The 19,358-nt window shown below is 38.6% G+C and overlaps 1 protein-coding gene across 5 annotated transcripts in view; it reads right to left on the bottom strand.

Moving 5' to 3' along the window:
• LOC148050999 (uncharacterized) overlaps window positions 1–19,358 on the bottom strand; it is a 269,483-nt gene that overhangs the window by 159,256 nt on the left and 90,869 nt on the right. For all 5 annotated transcript variants that reach the window (XM_087740409.1, XM_087740405.1, XM_087740406.1 and 2 more), the window contains one exon: window positions 13,348–13,414. In XM_087740409.1, the coding sequence (XP_087596535.1) occupies window positions 13,348–13,358 (11 nt within the window). In that variant the 5' untranslated portion in view covers window positions 13,359–13,414. The remainder of the gene's footprint in view (window positions 1–13,347; window positions 13,415–19,358) is intronic.

Below are 19,358 nucleotides of genomic sequence, written 5' to 3'. Positions count from 1 at the left end.
TAGGGTATAAAATTCACCATTCATACCTTATTCAAGCTTCCATGCACTTAGGTAGCAGAGAGCTATTAAGAATAATCAAATCTCATGTTTCAGTCCTGCTGTACTTAGTTTAATAGTATGTATGAAATATATAAAGATTCACTTGCTCCAGAAATTTTACAAGAGGAAGTTTTTCTTTTCTTTCACTCATTTTCACACAAAGGGTCACAGAGAACATATGAGGTGGGAAGGGACCTCTGAAGATCACCTAGTCCAGCCCTCACCCCCACTCAAGCAGGGCCAGCTGGAGCAGGGTGCCCAGAACCAGGTCCAGTTGACCCTTCAGTATCTCCAAGGATGGAGACTCCACAAACCTCCCTGGGCAGCCTGTTCCAGTGTTCAACCAGGCCTAAGGTGAAAAAGGTTTGGTTTTTTTTTTTCTTTTGTTTAAACAGAATTTCTTATACTTAAATTTGTGCCCACTGCCTCTTGTCCTGTCCCTGGGCAGCACCGAGAGCCTGCCTCCATCTTCTTTACTACCCCATTCGATATTTGTATACATTGATAAGGTCCCCCCCAAGTCCTCTCTTCTCCAGGCTGAAAAACCACAGCCACCCTTCCTAAGACAGACACTCCTTAATCATCTCTGTGGCCCTTCGCTGAACTCACCCCAGTATGCCCATGTCAGTCTTATACTGGGGAGCCCAGAACAAGCTTGGAACAATTTTACATTCTTTATCATAAAAACTGGGAAATGCAGATATGCAAATATCTGCAAGTGAACTAACTGAACATTTCATTATTATTCTTGCGTGCTTTATATAGGCTTTCTGACGGAAATGATACCATGTAACAGAAATATTGTATGAATGCAAAGAGATTCCTTGCCTATGATAAAATATTTACTTGCCTCTGCCAACACAGCCATTACTATATTTATCCTTCCAGCATCCCTTTGAGGTAAGGAATACTAATATACACATTGTACACATGGAAAACAGAAGGACATGGTGACCTACCTAATATCACACAGGAAGTATGTGGAAGACAAGGAATGTCTAAGCGTGAGGCTAAATGTTTTACAGCAGATGTGCGAGACAAAGTAAAAGACTTAAATTATTAATGGAGAAAACTTACAATGCTGCGGGATTCATATGAAAGGATTTCCTAAGGCGCATGTTCTGATTTCCTGGCATTTCACATAGTTTCCACGAAAGCATACAGAACTTTTCTCTCCCTATAATTTCATTAAGACCCCGGCTGGTCTCAGAGTGAAAAAAAAATAAAAATAATTTAAAATCTATTCAAGAACTATTGTTTTCTTCTATGTTGTCAGTTAGTTTAGGTACTTTCCCATGTGTCTCCAACTGTTATATCCTAGACAGAAACCATAAGCCCTCAGCTTTTATTTTGCCGTGCTAGAACATGTAAAATCCTTTTGCTGCTTCTCATAAAACAGGCTTTTCCATTGCCTTAGTAATCCTTATGACCCTTCTCTACATCTGTTCCAGTTTTCCTGAACATTCCTGTCCATGGGTGACCAACACTACACAATATTTCTGAGGTTGTACCACAGCCTCTAGAATAGAACTAGCATTTCCTCTCAAAATACCACTCCTAATGCATCTTAAGGTTCCTTTGCCTTTTTCACTGCTGCATCATTTCTTAAAATAATTCTCTTTATAACTCATGATACAGAGAAATAGAAGTATGGAATCACTATAATTGAAATATGGTTGGGTTTTAAGGAATTTCTTTGAAGGAGAGAGCAGTGTACACATTTCATAGATTAACCGAGAAGTCTTTTTCAACTGAGAAGCATATGGAGATGTGAGAGAAAAGAGATGGAAAGGGAGAATTGGTGGGTGTTGCATACAAATGGAGCAGGAAGATGAGAGCATAGGAGTAATGATTTCTTATGTGCAACAGCAGAAGGATATAGGCTCCCTTTCCTGCTTCGAAGTTCTCTGAACAGCTCTACACAGATAGAGGCTTGCCTGCCTCTCCTAATTTCTAAACCAAAGGGGCCAGTTATGAGAGCACTTTTTTAGACAGCTTACCCTGAGAAAATGGTAGACACTGATAAAGTGAAAACTTCAAGTCTACCTGTTTGAATAAGCATTATGCAGCAACGAGGGTCTGAACAAATGAACTTCTTCATCCTTTTGGCTCCATATTCAGAAAGAACTATACAGCTTCTAAGAGCAGGACCTTCACACTGTCATCAGAAGTATGCTATCATCAGGGGAAATAAATAGAAAAATTGCACCATTTTGTTACTTTAATATACCATAAATATTGAGATAGTACCCTCCCATGTATTTACTAAATGTAAAAAGCATCTTTTCATACAGCTACCACAGTCACAGAACTGAAAAATCTAGAATCTGAATTCTTTGGAAAATTTGGCATTTTCTTTCCTTTTTTTTTTTTTCCCCCACTAGATAAACAAGGAATTTCCTGTGACAAAAAAAAAAAAATCAACTTAATACCATTATATACTTTCCTCTGAATGTGAAATCAACATATTAACTTTCACAGTACTAAAATGTGAAAGATACTTTATAGTGTATATGTATTAAATATACATCAGTAAGTATAAAATGATGCATTCGATACTCTTGAAGCGAAATTAGAAAGCTGACGATTCATTCTGACTTTTTTATGTAAAGATTTCAGCAGCATTTGCATGCTTCTGTGAAACATCTTTCAGCTTAACTTTTTGGTTTTCAAGTAAAAAAGTTGTATTGAATTTTTTTTTTAAGCTCTAATGAATGTCAACTGGCTTTTTCATAGGGAAAACCTAGAAATCCTTAGTCAGTCAAAACCATCATTGATTGGATTGCATCCTCTGATGTTAAAATTATTCATTGCTACTATATTCCCAGAAAGGAAGATAATGTTGAAACATGAACAAATACGTACTGATTAATCATGCATCATTCAGTATTTCTTTTTCTTACACAGACTATTTTCTGAAAAGTCACTGCTGGATGAAGGGAACATCACATCTTGCTACCCTAATCAAGAACTTCAACCATCTTGCTATATAGAGCTTTCAGATCAAGGAGAGACAAGGCCATGTAAATGTAAGTGATTCTTAATGAGTTCTTTACCCATAGCTTTATTAAGGCCCAAATAACCATAAAATGACTCACTCTATTGATTTTTGAACCCAGCATATGACTTGAGTTATTTCCAAACCCTGAAGAACAATGGTGGGGAGACAGAACATCTTTAGCCAGGGCAGTAATTATTACCAGAGTTAGTTATCTTCAAGAGTCCCTGTCAAGTAATCAGCAAACATGTAGGAACAATTGCGTGCGACCTGGGAATGTGCTTGCCGCTGTCTGAACCACGACAGGACAGAGCACACCCACACTAGCCTTCCTTCTGCCTATAAAACGCCCACTGCATTACACTCGAACAATGGGAGTGGAATTCTCCTGGTGCCAGTAGATTTGGTGTCTAGTAAATTTGAAGTCAGCAGATGAGAAATTGTTCCTATGGGTCAGGTAAGTGGTTGTCTGTCTAGTCTCTAAGTGGGGCTACTGCTGGCTGTTTCAGAGAGGTGAAAAAAACCCATGCATTATGCAGCTATGGAAAAACCTGCATGCAAGGGAAAAATCTTTTCACACACCTCACCAGTTAGAAACTGCCTTTGCTAGATAGTCTTACATGACTTCTAAAACTCTAGGTATTATTTTACATCTTTATCTCTTTCTGTATATGCTTATTTCTGGCTGAATGTGTATTCCGTAATTTTCTGTGACCTCTGTCCTCCTTAGGAATCCCTAAACAAAATCACTGAAGAATAAAAGGACACATTTTTCACCAAATAAAACCCCCACAACTGTAGTACCTCATTGGTTGGTTTTTGACAGGAACACATTGTCTTTTAAATAAATATACACACACACAATTATTTCCACAGAACCTCTGTAGGGTTTCTTAGGTCTGTTTCCTAACTTACTTAATGCCTAATTCTGTTTCTTTTCTAAGTCTCTTCCCTTCTGCAAAATCTTGTGACAATGAGTTTTCTAGGCTATGCGATTTCTGAACAATTCCTAAAAACATGGATCAATTTACTTTTCCTTCAATTCTGATTTACATTGCATTACCTGAACTTCCTAACACTGTTTTGTCCTTTGATTCTTTCTCCATTTTAAAATTCTTACAGTGCAATTAAAGAACTTCACAGAAATAATGCAAATAATCTATATTGCTAATGGGTCTATTTACATCTGTGATCTCTTCTTTGTAATACATGCATAATATATATATGATAATACAAACCTTGCTATACATGCTGCTGCTTCCCCCTCCCCCCTCCCCCCAAACTGCATACTAATTACTATAGCAAAACTGAATTTGCCTGTGCATACGTTAAGGTTAACCATGCAGTTAGTAAGGAATGAAGCACTGAGAATCAGTTGTGCGACCAGGAGAAAAATACATATTTAAAATCATGTGCAGGTTTTTAATTACTTCGTCTGAGAAATAACTTAGTTAATTTCTGCTTTAAGATTAAATAATTCTAAAAGGTACTAAGCTGCTTTCCATGCTTAATTAGGGGCTCGGCTTCACTGAAAACCTTCTGAAACACCATAATTAATGGCAGTAAAGTATCTACTTAAACTGTTTTCTAGGGTGTCACAGCATCTTTGACAGAAAAGTGTTATTACTTGAAAATTTTATGGCATGCAGCAGAAAATTATTGTATTATTGTATTACAATTTTGTTAATAGATAAATTGTCTAAATCACCACAAAAGACTTGGGAACAATTTACAGTGTACCATAAAAACTGATGAATGTGGCAGAAACACCATTTAGAATGAGAAAAGGCATTAAATGTGAAAGAAGAAATTTTAAATTCAGAACGTCCTGAAATTGCAAAGTAACTGTATCAATTTTGACCAAATGATTCAAATATTCCCTCATCAACATAACTAGTTTGGGGTTTAATTCTCATGAAAACCTGCTGTAAAAAGGAAACAGCAGAGAATTTTCTTGTCAATGCACGAACAGTGAATAGCAAAAAGAGTAACCATCAAAAAAAAGGCAGTTGCAGCTGGGGGAAAAGCAAAAGAAATGAGATGTCAGCATAAATGTATGGGAGGGACTATTTGTAAAATTGCTATGCAAGTAACTAAGATTGTATCAGTATTTCCCTTATAAAACTCCATTTTTAAAGAATTTATATTACTTGACTGTTAAAATATGTTTTTAGGCAGAAACAAGGGCACACTGTGCATGAGCAAATTTTTAAATTAAAAATGGCCTCCAAAATTGCTCCAGCAATTTTCTGCACACAATTGTTTCCATGTGAAAAGATCCACATTTAGTCATGAAAACAGCATACTTAAAAAAAAAAAAAAAAAAAAGAATTTACCAACTACTGCTGTGGATACACACACTAATACCAAAACTCCAAATAAGAATGATGCCACAAAGTAAGCATTGGTAGATTTGCCCCTGCATTTGCATATAAATACATGGCAAGTTTCAAAGTGCAGTTTTTGGAGTAAATTTTAAATCAACCAAGGGATTATTTAATAGAATCTCAAACCAGAAACCATTTTCTTTCCTAACATACAGTTACGTCCCTTGGCAAATATGCCAAAAGAAGCAGCAAAATGATGAGGCTTTAGGTTTTTAATATATTTTTCAAATATTCATTTTTATTCCCTAAGTGAATAATGTGAACTAAATCATATCAGCTGACTCTCTATCTCTAAATTCATTGTTTTATCCTTACATTCCCAGCTATTGTACTTTCTTAACCAGCTAGTTTTTTGGAAGATAGCATCAATATTACAAGCCATTGTGTGTGTATTAACAAAGACAATATAATTACAAAAAATGTCATCACTTTTAAGCAAGCTAAACAGTTCTCTTAATGCAAAACGTCAAAGCAATTATCTACATTTTGTTAAACCAAAAAGTCTTTCTGAAAAACAGCATGACGTTAGGAATCCATGTCAATAAATTACAAAGCAAAACAGAGTGAAGTTGCTAAACTGTTTCTAGTTTCAGTGCAGAAAATACATGCACCAAGCGGCAAGTATTTTTCATTGCCCTAAATTCTCAGTCTCCGTGCAACACAGGTAAATAGATGAATTGGAAGTGCCAGATCAGTTACTATCTTGCTGAGCAATATGTCTCTAACAGTAGCAGAACAAGACTCTCTGGAATAAAATGCAAGAAATCTCAATATAGGAAATTTTACCTTCCTCCAGAAAGAGTTCCCTACAACTACAACTGTTTAAACATATGTTTGTGTGTGCATATATGTGTATGCACACACAACTATTTTAAAAAAATTATTCATTTATTAACTGTTTGTTCTAGCATGTGCATTCTCTTGAAATATTTATAGGGAGGCAGTACCTGCAGCACCCTCCCACAGACTTTGGAAGGAAGAACACGATTTTTCATTTTTTGGAGTTTGGACACCACTTAAGCTACTCTGCACGCACATGACTTGAGTGCAATCTACAGATGCAGAACCTTTGCACTCTTAATAAAGAATCGGTTTTAGTTTAGGGAGATGGAGGCCTCCTGTATTATTACCCACCATGTGGTACATGAAACAAGTCTCAGTCAGGCCTGAAGGCTCATAGCACCAAGGGCTGTAGGCACACAGCTGAAGAGACAATGCCGGCCAAAGACTGATTACAATGCAAAGCTATTTGCTATCTGGAAGTGAAATAGGGCTCATCATGACAAGCCTGGAAGCAATACTACTTCACTGATGTCTGAGCCATTTATAAAGTTTGAAATTCACATTTTTGGAGGTGTTTTCTCCCATTGCTTTAAACTGTGTGTAACTAGTCCTCATCTCTCACAACAACTGAGCTGACTATGCCACTGCAGCCACCAACCCTTTCTATATGCACATATTTACTAATGTGACTGTTTAAATTATATTACTATACACCACTATTACAAAGTTAGAGAATCAGAAGCAAATGCTTAAAAAAAAAAAATTCAGCCTTTTTCCCCCCTAAACAGTTTAGGAAGACAGCCTAGTATTCCAGGTTTGAGATCAAAGCCCTTAGCCACCACACCTTTCTCTCCCCCTAATTGTTATTATACGATCAGTGTTATTGTTGCCTCAGTTTTTGCCTTTTAACTATATCTAAGTTTGCAAACTTGAGAATAAGGCTGCTTCACAAGGGACATTTCCCCAAGACCTTCTAAGTTCTAGTACTAAATCTTTAAAACATGGGATGAAACAATATATACAGCAACATTAGAGTTCTTTTGAACTGCATCACCACAGTCTTTTTTTCTTTTTTTAATGCAATTCTCTCCCTGCTGTTTCAGAACAAGGTAGGAACCAAAGCAGAAAGGAAAAATACAGTCTCTTCACCTTTCCAAAACAATCCCCTACATGCCCTGTGTAATGGAAAATATTTAATGATCTGCTATCCTAATACTGTGTTAAGAAACACAACAAATGCTTCTGTGCTGGTTTTGGCTGGCATAGAGTTAATTTTCTTCACATTAGCTAGTGTGGGGCTATGTTTTGGATTTGTGCTGAAAACAGTGTTGATAACACAGGGATGTTTTTGTTATTGCTGAGCAGTGCTTACACAGAGTCAAGGCCTTTTCTGCTTCTTACTCCACCCCACCAGCGAGCAGGCTAGTTGAGAGGGGACACAGCTGGGACAGCTGACCCCAATGGACCAAAGGGATATTCCACACCATATGACGTCATGCTCAGCATAAAAAAGCTGGGGGAAGAAGGAGGAAGGGGGAGGGATGTTTGGAGTGATGGCATTTGTCTTCCCAAGTAACCATTGCACATGATGGAGCCCTGCTGATCATCAGCCCTGCTGATGGAGATGGCTGAACACCTGCCTGCTGATGGGAAGCAGGGAATGAATTCCCTGTTTTGCTTTGCTTGAGTGCGTTTGCTTTACCTGTTAAACTGTCTTTATCTCAACCCATGAGTTTTCTCACTTTTACCCTCCCAGTTCTCGCCCCATCCCACCAGGGGGGAAAAGTCAGGAAGCAGCTGTATGGGGCTTAGTTGCTGGCTGGGATTAAACCACAACAGCCTCTTTATCACTCACCAGTTCATTGAACACTCAACCTCAGTTCAGAATTTTTCCATACCTGGAGTCCTGTAAGCCACTCAAAAAATGGGAAAGAAGCCTAACTTTGTCTACAACTGTTTATTTGCCCTAGGACAAGACCTTTTAGCTGGTTTAAAGGAGTAAAACTGCTAATTGTTCCTTAAAACTGTTACAAGATTAGAAGGGGTTGCAGTTGTGGAAGAGATCACATCTGCCAGGCATAACCCAAAACCTTAAGCCTAACAGATGTAGGAACTACTTTGAAAAGGAGTGTAATAGCCAGCTATGCATGCATGCTAGGTCTGATGCCACTCCCATGGGACCCCTTCTTCCCACTCAGGTGATTTAACTATGTACCTACAAAGCAATTTTAGTATTTGACTATCTATGCACATGCAGATGAGCAGGAGAATTATAATAGAGTATGTAAAGAGAGTCTAAGCACAAAGCTCATTCTGCATGTGAAGAACTGTGCATCGTGTCTTCAGGTGTGCTCTTCTCTGCCCTGTGGCACAGCTAGTGGAAATGCAAGGTGAGGCCACTTCACATGGCCTGCAGGACGGAAGTAGATGAAACTGAGCGTAGGCAACGGCAAGCACTGGTCAGTGGCAAAGTAGAGCCCATTTCATCCCTTGGCCGCAGGCTAGCTGGGCTTCACCACTGCTTCTGCAAGCTCTCGTGCTGTGGAGACTCCCATAAGAGAAGACCAGATGCTGCAAACTAAATTTATCTCTCTGATGCTCCCAACTTTATCTGTAGCTGAAGCCTGGCAATTCAGAGAACACTAATCACTTTCTCACACAACCTGTCCTCCATGGCCCTTCGGACCCCCCAGTGCTTGTAGTTTCAGCCTGACTCAGACAGACTTGGGGTGGGGGGGATTTTCCTTTTTAAACCTGAAAAGTAAATTAATTCCCCCAAAGCTAAATCTCAAGGTCCCCCACCATTTTCTGCAATATTTCAACTCAAGCAGTGTTTTCTCCTGAATAGACTTCTCTTCTGATTCTCTGCTCCCAAGAAGAAAAGCCAGTACAAAGGACAGACTTCCACAGAAGAAAAAACAAAATCAGCTGTGTGGCGACTAATACAAAGCCAAGTCACCTATGCCACAAACTGTATTGGCTCTGCCCTCTCATCTCTCCAGCAGTTCTTACTATTAATATGGCTCATTGTCCAGCCAGATCCTGGATTAACAGAGAACTCCTTACTAGATATAGCACTCAATTTCAAAGAACTCACATTGATTGTATACTTTACCCCCTCTCCTCAAACCAGCTCAAATACTTAAATTATTTGCTGAAAGGAGGCTGTAGTTACTTGTATAAACCAGTGGCTGATTGTCCACTTAATTTTAGCACCTGCAATAATATCAATGTACAGATCAGATCATTGTAAGCAGACAGAAGGCTTCTTCCCAAACAATACTCAGACAGAACAGCAAAAATTAAACAGCTTTAAAAACATATTCTCCTACAGCTTCCCTGTGAAGAATGCTTAGAAAAGACTGCTTTCTAACCTAGCCATCTAGGGCTTAATGCAACTGTTGAAGAAACTGGGCTGCTTTCAGTTCTTTTCATATGACAAAATGTTTAAGCATTTGGAACCAAAGTTTCATCACTGTACTTTCTAAGCTGACAACAATGGACGTATGTACAAGTCATTTAAGACTAATACAAAGAGCAATATAATTTTATGGCCATAGATTAACTATCCACAGGAGGCAGGCTTGGCTGGCCTTGTAGCATGTTCCCTACTTTATACATCTTGCTAGTTCTTCTTTTCCAGGAAATATTGTGGCTGGGAAGAAAATTTTGGTTCACTGTCTTAAAACTGGTTTTCTTTTCTTGACTTGGAGATACCAATAAGGTGGAAATATTTTTGAGGAGTCTCTTATTCAAAACACTGGTATACTTTCATTTCTAGTGTGCGAGTACCTTTTTTTCATGCTGTATTGTACTCAGTGCACACAATTTTTTTTATTATTAATAAGGAAATTGTGCTTAGAAAGACAAATATTGAATCTTTGGCTATACCAAGGTAATTCTTTTCAACACAGAGATAATGCTGTGGTTCAGCAAGCAATTGAATTTGGCTCAGGAATGATAGGAGCTACCTTCTGAGCCATAGTATTTTCTTAAAATACAAGTGCTGAGTGCTCAGCTCACAGCGGGCCAATAACATAGGACTTCTCCCTCAAGGTACATAGCTTCTCCTATTGTTCAGTGGGACTGCTCCCATGTATAGATGTTTGCAGAATAAACAGTACAATTTGTATTTAAGTACCACATGGTAAGACCCAGCACATCCATAAACACCTGAGCTCAACATACAAAAAAGACTGGCTAATCCATGCACTGACCCAGAGGAACACAAAGTGGGCAGTGTTTTTTGTAACAATGCAAGCCCCCTCTTCTTCTCAAAATTCCAACTTTTAGACTGAAGGAAGCAAACCCTACCAATTTCTGTGCTTTCCATTAAAGCCACAGTTCTCTTAGTCCATCCATCCCCTTGGCTGGAGCACTAGGAACTGGAGGTATAGGATGCTATATCCTTCTTAATCCCGACTCATCACTGTCCAGTCTAGTCCTCACCTCAATGTTACAAAGTGCTGAAGTACTGAGGAGATTCTTGCTCTCTTGTAAAATTCTGGGATGTCACATGATGACATGGATTTTGGGATGACACCTCTCTCCTTAAAATTCTCCCCTTCCTTAGTACAAATTCAGCCCATAAGGCTACCACACCTTTAGTAGCTAAATCTATAAGTATTTCCAATTAATAATGAAGTATGAGTTGGGATGAATTCATCAAAACTTTACTGTTTTAATCGTACATGGATATTACATTATCTAAGCCTCTTTCACTACTAAAAAATAGTTTTGAAAAATTCCTACTACATATAAATGTAAATCTGTCCATTAAATTACCATGAACATTTAGACTTCCTCTGTAAAAAATACACATGGCGCTCTGTTTTAAAGAGAATTACTCAGCCTATAGGCCTCTTGCCTTAATTGCTGTTGGTATTTTCACACACTTTCTTCATCAACTAATTTTTTTTTTTTCCAGTGATGTCACTGTAATTATTTCTGTTCAGCCTGGATGTTTTACATTATTTATCCTGTTAGATAGCTGTCTTAGATTTGAATTGTTTGGCCATTTTTAGAACTCAATCCCCTGTAAAATTTTGCTCCCTACTTCCAGGGTGGTTCCCAGCCAGCCATCATGGTATTGTTCTGAGGGTAGGTCACAATCATTTAGCATTTCTATATCCTAGCAACTTCACTATACTGGAACATCAGAACAATGGTTTCTCTGAGCTCACTGGCTCACATCACCTTTTCCTTGGTAGGTCAGACAGCAATCACTATTTCAGCAGAGGCACTGTGATTGAAAAACACTGGCATCATTCTTGCATTGGAGTGTCTCTGCTAAGAGTCATAGATTCATTCATTGATCAAAATGCGTCCCCTAACCAAAGCTCCAGGAAGCACTTTTATCTGTGCTTAATTTTAAGTCTGTGGGCAGTTTCATACGTTCAAAACTGCTGTGTTCGCCTGGACTGGAGTCCTTGCCAGACAAAGTCTGAAAGACTTGCTCTAAACTGCTAGTCCCAAAAAGCCTGCCCATTTTCTTATACATTTGAAGGGATCAGTATCAGCATACCATGAAGTAATAAAGGAATGAATGCCTTGGTTTGCTATTTTCCTGCAGCATCTAGCAAATCATTATTATCAATAATTGCCAATAATAATTGGCAGAAGCCTCTCTTTTATTACCTCTACTGTTTGCCAAAAATGCCTTTTTTTTTTTTTAAGTCTGGGTGAACAAGGCAAAACATGTTGGTAACATTTTGAAAACTGTCATTAAAAGTGACAAAGACCTTTTTCCCAGGGCACCAGCAGGAAACAGCAAAACTCTGTACCTAAGTTAATAAGTAAGAGCAAAACAACTAAAACCTTGGGATTTACCACTTTTTCCAATTGTGATGTTCCAGAGTCCCTGTTCATCAGTATTTATTATTTACCTTTTAGCTTCACAGTGTTTCCTTTTCACTTGGGATATGGGTTATTGCTTTGCAAATTGTGTATTAATATTGCTCACCTACAAATACTTTCGATATGATCCCAGGGGCAGTGCTGTATGCATTTTAACGAACATTTGAACTTTCAAAATTCAGTAGTGTTTATTTTAACCAGAACTAAAACACAAAATTGAATTCCAAGTTTGGTGATCAATTTACATCTACTTATATTTAAAGAGACTGAAGTAGGGCAAAATTCACTCCTATGCAGAAGACTTGCATTAAGCTTATGTTCCACTTAAAACCTCCCAACAATAGACCTTGTATGCTTGAAAAAGCTAGTCCTGACACATGCCATGAAGAGAAAATATTAGCTTTAGCTATAGAGGAGCAAAACAAAATGTATTTAAGATACAAATGTCTGCTTAGAAAATTTGGGACTGTAACAACTTTTGAAGAAACCTGGCAGACTAGTTTACAAAACAAGCAGTTGTTCCCTCTTTGGATATCAGTAAGACATCATGAGAGAATTAGAACAGCTAAAGTATTCTCAGATGTTTGCAGTGATCACTCCCCAGTTGAATGTTTGGAAAATCCAATGTGTAAAATTTCCCATAAACAAAAGGATTTAAAAAATGTCAATTCTGGGATGTTCTTGGCTGAGATTGCTGGAACAAATAGGAATAGGTTTATGAACATAAATAGCCGATGTGGATTGTCCTCGGGAATATTTGTGCTAATAAACCAAAGATAAAAATAAAGTAAAAAAGTAAAATTACAGTGCAAAAAGTGACAGAGCTGGGAAATCTGGAGTTGGGATTGCCTGTCCATTTTTGCTCATCCTGTTAGAACTCACTATGGTAGAACATGTAGTGTAAAACCTGATACCTGACACTAATCCCAGAACCAAACCACAGTTTGAATGCTCCCAACCAAGTCGTATAAAAATATGTGAACCTCCCATCTTCTTGCATAAATGGTCTTGCTGGCCTTGCCCCAAGTCCTTCATGCAGTAGTAACTGAATACATGGGTGACAATAGGCCTTTTACATAGAGAATTTTCTCCAGTTTGTGCTAGTCACAAAAGCTGTTGAACCCTTTTTCCTTTCACAAAAAATTTTATGGGTGAATACTCAGATTCCAGGAAAGCGTGTCTGTGAGATGACATGCAAAATTTTGGAAATACAACTATGAGCAGCAGTGAGGAGTAGATGGAACAGAGCCCAAACTCTAGGAAAGAAAAGAGGTAATTTCTTACCTTTCTGTCATGATTTGATTAGCAGCAACAGGTTCCAGGTTTGATTTCTGGCTCTCTTCTCAGAAACCTAGGAAAATTAAACCAAACCAGTTGAGTGTTCAATGAATGATACTTTCATCTTTGCCAGTGAATGAAAAAGCATAACTTCACTGGAGGGACAGAGAAGAAAGAGTAAAAAAAAATACATTCGGTGAACAGCTGTTCTCCCCCTCAAATATAGTAATAATTAGTCAAGTCATTATTCATTCACAAATAGAATGAATTTTTGGTTAGGAAATTCGTTCTTCTTGACCAAAACCTCTATCCCATCCCTATCTCAATCTAGAAGGTTTTGCATCCCCAAGCTTCAAGCATGACATTTTAGATTTGATGAGTTCCATTGCATCACAGTGACCACAGTTAAGTACTGGATTACCAAGACTTTCCTGCTTCATTACAAGCATATGCTGTCATCAGGTTTATACTACTTTTTTTTTTTTTTTTTTTAAGAAAAATATCCTCAAATAGGCAAAACAAAATACAAAGCAAAGGTGTTTTAGACCTTTTATCCCAAGAACATTCCTTTCCTTCTGACATCTGCTCTCTGGAAGGGGCTCCTCACATTTTTTGGACCTTAGCTGTCAGAGTTTTCTGCATTTGAAAAAGGACATGTGGCTGTGCTTGTGCATGAGGCCTTTTAGTTGGAAACTATCACAAAAATTCTGTTTTATAAAAAGGCTTTTTTTTTAAAGCTGCAAACAGAAATGTTTCAAATCAGTTCCAATCACAGCTAAGGCTGCAGAAGGTCAGTGCAAGGCAGCATAGGAAGCTCCCCAGTTAGGATTAATTACTGACCATCAGCCTGCTTTAAACCATAATCTCTTTCTGCCACTGTCTTGGGGGTTCTCCTTTACACAGCATTTTAATCTCCGGGTTCAGACATCAGAGCACCAGTGAGTGCTATACAGCTGTCTTTAAATGACCCTTTCAGTGGGCTCAGCATGTGAACAGCTGTATACAAAACACACTAACATGGGTCCTGTCTGTAGCTCAGCTTATTTTCTCTGTTTTCTTTCTCTGGATGACCCAACACTTAGGAACGCTCCTGCCAGGAACGGCCCGAGTTCACAAACAAGCATGCCACAAGTGCAGTGTAGCAAGACCTACATTATTATTATGCCCACCTAACATGCCAGCACACGCAGCAAGCTTTTTCAAAGCAACTAGTCATCTCTTTTACTGAGCCAATTACTCAACCACAGCAGCAATGAGTGCCGACCCAGAAGAGTAATCCTCTGCACCATGGCAGAACCCCATACCAGACTCAGAAAAAAAACCTATAAAAGCAGGCAAAACGGGAAACAGAGGTTGTGCTTCTCCTGCCAAGAAGTAACTTGGGCAGATCAATGCTCCCCCAAGGCCATTGGGCTTTTATGGACAGACCAGCCTGCCTTTATGAGATCTTGCTAGCTGAGTACTGTACACCGAGAGACACTTAGAATCACAAAATCTTAAAATAACTTAGGCCAAGAGACACCTCTGGGCTCATCTTGTCCAATCCATGCTCAAAACTGGACTGACTTGGATCAGGTTAGGGCTACCTACTAGGTGGCCCAACCTAAATTAATCAGCTGTGTTAGAGATTTGGACACCAGGCAACACATGCATATGTATCCCTGGTGATGTTTTGGATCACATCAACTACAGCACCTATAACAAGTTGATAAATAAAAAGGGGAAAAAGAAGATACACAAAGAATATCCTGTTCGCAGACAAATTCAGACCCATGCTTCCTTCTAACCACAGCAGAAATACATAATGTGGGTTCAATGCGTCCAATGCTATTAAAAAACAAACCAACCTAAGGAACTCAGTGAGGTCTGTATGTATTATACACCTTGACCTTGCTGATATGTGGTTAGACCACCAGAGTTTAGCAGATATGAAAGTAGAAAAGGCATCTGTAAATGCCACACATTTAAAAACAACCAGCTGCAGTCTATTGACAGTGCTCAAAAACATTGGACTATTTGCTATGTCACACTGCAGGATGGGACCAAAGCGCCATATTTGGCAGAGTCTAGGTTAGCAGTTAGTGTTTCCATTTACTTGGCACTTTAGCTGAGACTTCGGAAACATCACTTCAGGTGAGGGATGTCCTTTCATGAACTTTATATGTTAGTCAGAAAGGTAAGACAACAAAGAAAGATTCAATAACACTGTTTTCAAATAGGCTAGCCAAAAACTTTTATATGCAAGATTTTTTTTTTTGTCTCTTCCTCTCCCCTAAAAGCAATGCCACAACTTCACCAAAGACAGAACAAGGCAAATATGCTGAACATATGGATACTAAAGGAAATTATTTCTCTAGCAATGACTGCATGAGAACTCTTAGAATTTCCTTCCGCAGCTCATGGCTTTTTAGTGGTTTGGATGACCTTGATAGGAAAAGCAAATATTAAGGATCTCATCTGAATTTTCTATGACATCCAGTAAATGCCAAACAATCCCTTCCGTTTACCATAGTGTCAATAGCACACTTCAGCAAGTACCCGTTTATTCAGGCTATCTATGGGCTGCATATATAAGTACCAAGAGATGATGTAAAAGACTACTTCAGAATTTCTTAGACAAACATCTTTCTTCAATGTGCAAAAAAATGCTGTAATCATTGTGGTGCCAAATAATAACTAACCATTAAGTTTACTAGATAAACCTGTCTTGGGTCCTTAGATGACTTCTTTATCAAAATGCAATAACACTTAACACTTCTGAAAGTATTTTTGCCCTGTGAGGTGAAGAAATACACAGTGCAGAGGTGGTGAGGGTCAGATCCAAACATTTTTGTGATGTCTAAGCCTGCACATTGATAGCCAGTTTTGTATGGTTTTGCCAGGACAAAATAATAGTAAAGCTCTGACACAGCTTGTGCTAAGGCTCTCTGAAGCCCAAAAGGTGGCCAAGTAGTAAAAACTACATAGAAAGATATTCTTCAGTTGGAAAGAGAGACCTATAAATATTCTCAAGTGACATCCCATTTCAGGAGGGCTCACAGGCCTGAGATGATACAAATTGCATATATTTCTAATAGACTTGTAGACTGTAGGTCTAGCACAACTCAGCAAATCTTGCGTTACCCTCAAACCACAGGCCATTGCTTCCTACACTAATTTGTATGAATAAGCACATCCTTGGCAAAAGAAGTCTTTACCCTGTTTCAGCTGAGAATGTTTTCAGCAAGTTGCCACACCACTGGCTGCACCACTCCAGCAACGGGTCACAGCTGAAAACTTGCCTCCTCTCTCATCTGCATATGACAGCTTCCCATTCCCAGCCTTTGGGTCCTGTCTGTGTTTCATCTACCAGGACTATGAAGTCCAGCAGATTACAAGGGGTCCCCCTAAATTGAAATTTGTTCCCACATAAGTAAACTCAAACACAGTGAGGGTTTGGTATCATACCCTTTCATGCTCTTCCATAAAACCCATTCAGCCCAGTTACCACTGTAAACCCCACCCTTCCCAAATACAGCAGTGTGGCAGAGATACAATTGCCAATATTCAAATCCGCTTACCTTATACAGGATACCTCAAATATCAAACTACCAACAGTTTCAAAAAAAAACAAACCAAAAAAAAAAAAACAAACAAAAAACCCCCAACCAAACCAACACACACACAAACCAACCTTCCTGTGCATAAAAAATACAGGAATTTATGTTTAGCTAAGGTAACGTGTAACTTTCACTTGTTCCTTTCTGTGTGTTTGTTTTTTTTACAAAAATACCCAACATCGTGTGCTCCAAGGAAACCTGATTACAGGAAATTGTGCAGCCCTGATTCCTTGCTGCCACTTAAATTTAATGTTGTTTCCCTGACCTTTTTTCTTAAATGAGCTAATTAAATGCTCTTAATAACAATGATGATTTGGTAACAGATAAGAACAAAAGTATTTTCCAAAGGCGATTCTCCCTCCTTGTATCTATATTTACTGTGCATTGTGTGAACATTTTCTCCCTATGTAATAGAGAGCCACAAAATCATCTGTCAGGGGATGATGGATGATGAAGTCTGCTACTTAGGCCTCAGGGCCTAGCCCTGCTGCTATACTTGACTTAGCCTTCAGTAGGCACTAAGTGCTCTGTCAGATTCATGCCAAGGGAAAAGCATATGCCTGTAACTCCCCAAAGTGTGGGAACCAGAGTAAACAGAGACATTTTTAACATTACCACACATTTTAAATCTGCTGTGTCACTTTCCTGTAAGCATCGTCCGTATTTTTGTAATATATACAGTCATTGTGGGTTTGTGGCTCTGTCCATCACTGCTGTTCTTTGTTGTACGCTAACCAAGAAAACAAATGAAAAATAAAAGGAATGCACAGAATACATGACCATTTGGCTGACTACTATGCTCTGTTCACAAAGGAGAGATGAGTTCTTGGGGTTTTCTTCTCTCCTTTGCCCCCGACGACCCTTTTGTTGGTTTGTTGCAACAAGGCTTTTCTCACCTCACACAGCTTTATTAATTCAGGGTTTTTGAGAGTCCCCTTGGGTGTGTATCACCACACATAGATATGTTACTACAAGGCTATAGTTAAAAGCCATCTTCCACTCTTCTTTCCACCCCAAAAATTCCATCAGTCATTGAATTATGCTGCTTGGCCTGGATGGACTGCGGCAGGACTCTCAAAATCTCAAGCATTTCCATTATGAGCCCCAGGTCCCACAGGTCCATGGTAAAATGATGGTTTAAAAATTATGCCAATCATAAGCATGGTTTTCTAATGCATACTTTTATTTCATATTGCTTAACTACTGATTATAACCAGGCTTTTAAAACAATTTTCTTAAAAGAAAATGGGTCAGACACAGCCATGATGGAATTTCCATTCTTCAAAAATTCCTCAGAGATTAATATCGCTGTGTCTCCTTCTCTTCCATCACTGCCTTCTTAAGAAAATATATTTACATCATGGCAAGTATTAAAAGGTTCGATTCCTTGTTTAGGAGAAGCCAAGAGAAAATACCATGAAAATTAATAGCAGTTCAAATTACACAAAATGTTCTTAAGGTTCCCCCCCCAGTGCAGGTACTATCTTTACCTACAGATATCAGTATACAAACTTTAGGAAAAACTTTTCTAGATTAGACATCCCTTCAGTTCAAAAGGGATATTCTCCAGCCCTAATTTACCACCGCATAATTTCTGAGAAAGGGGCTTACCAGCATTTTACTCCTTTCTTATACCTTCTCAGAACTAGCAGAATTCATTGAAGCCTAACAGGCCATAAAACCAGCTGCATTTACATTTTTTGATCAGTCACATTAACCCTTACAGGCATCAGCAGGGTCTCTGCAGCACCAAAAAGGTGCATAGCAAGGCAAGTACTAGAAGCGACTAGTGACCCTCACACTGAAAACTGAACTCATTTTAGGTTATTAGATGAGGATCCACTCCTCTGCAGCATTACTAAGGATCTGTTTTCTACAATATGCATTCATACAAGAAGATATCCAAAGGGCCATTACATCTTGCTTTACAGACGGGTTTAGCTGACAGCTACGAGGCTGATTTGTCTTTTATATCAATGCATCCATCCCAGCACCACTCCAGGCTTCCCTACAAAATGTGCCCGTCATTCAAGAGCTGCAGAACAGTTTAAATGCTCTTATCTACTCACTTGAAATCCCCCAGGGCAAACTGTTCCCTGAGATGATCTTTACCCTTCTCTTGAATCTAATGCACTGAGACCTAAAAAGGCATTATGGTCAGAGACTGGTGTGACTACAGTAATAATTACCAGTTCAGCAAATAAGCTTCTCATTGCAAGCACTGCAAGGGCTATATACAAGCCAAGAAGAACCTAGAATCATTGTGTCAGCAATTCTCAAAAACTATTTTAAATGCTATCAAGTTTAATAAAACTTTTACAACAGAGTACAGAGTGTACTTTGTGTTCCTTTGAAATTGATGGAACAAACCAATTTTTCCAGGTTTGTAGGCATAACATGTATTAAATTATAATAAGA

The sequence above is a fragment of the Nipponia nippon genome, unplaced genomic scaffold, assembly GCF_047370975.1.
Source record: "Nipponia nippon isolate SJK-2023a ecotype South Korea unplaced genomic scaffold, ASM4737097v1 scaffold_7, whole genome shotgun sequence".
Classification (NCBI taxonomy): Eukaryota; Metazoa; Chordata; class Aves; order Pelecaniformes; family Threskiornithidae; genus Nipponia; species Nipponia nippon.
This window is presented reverse-complemented; position numbering and strand designations above follow the sequence as displayed.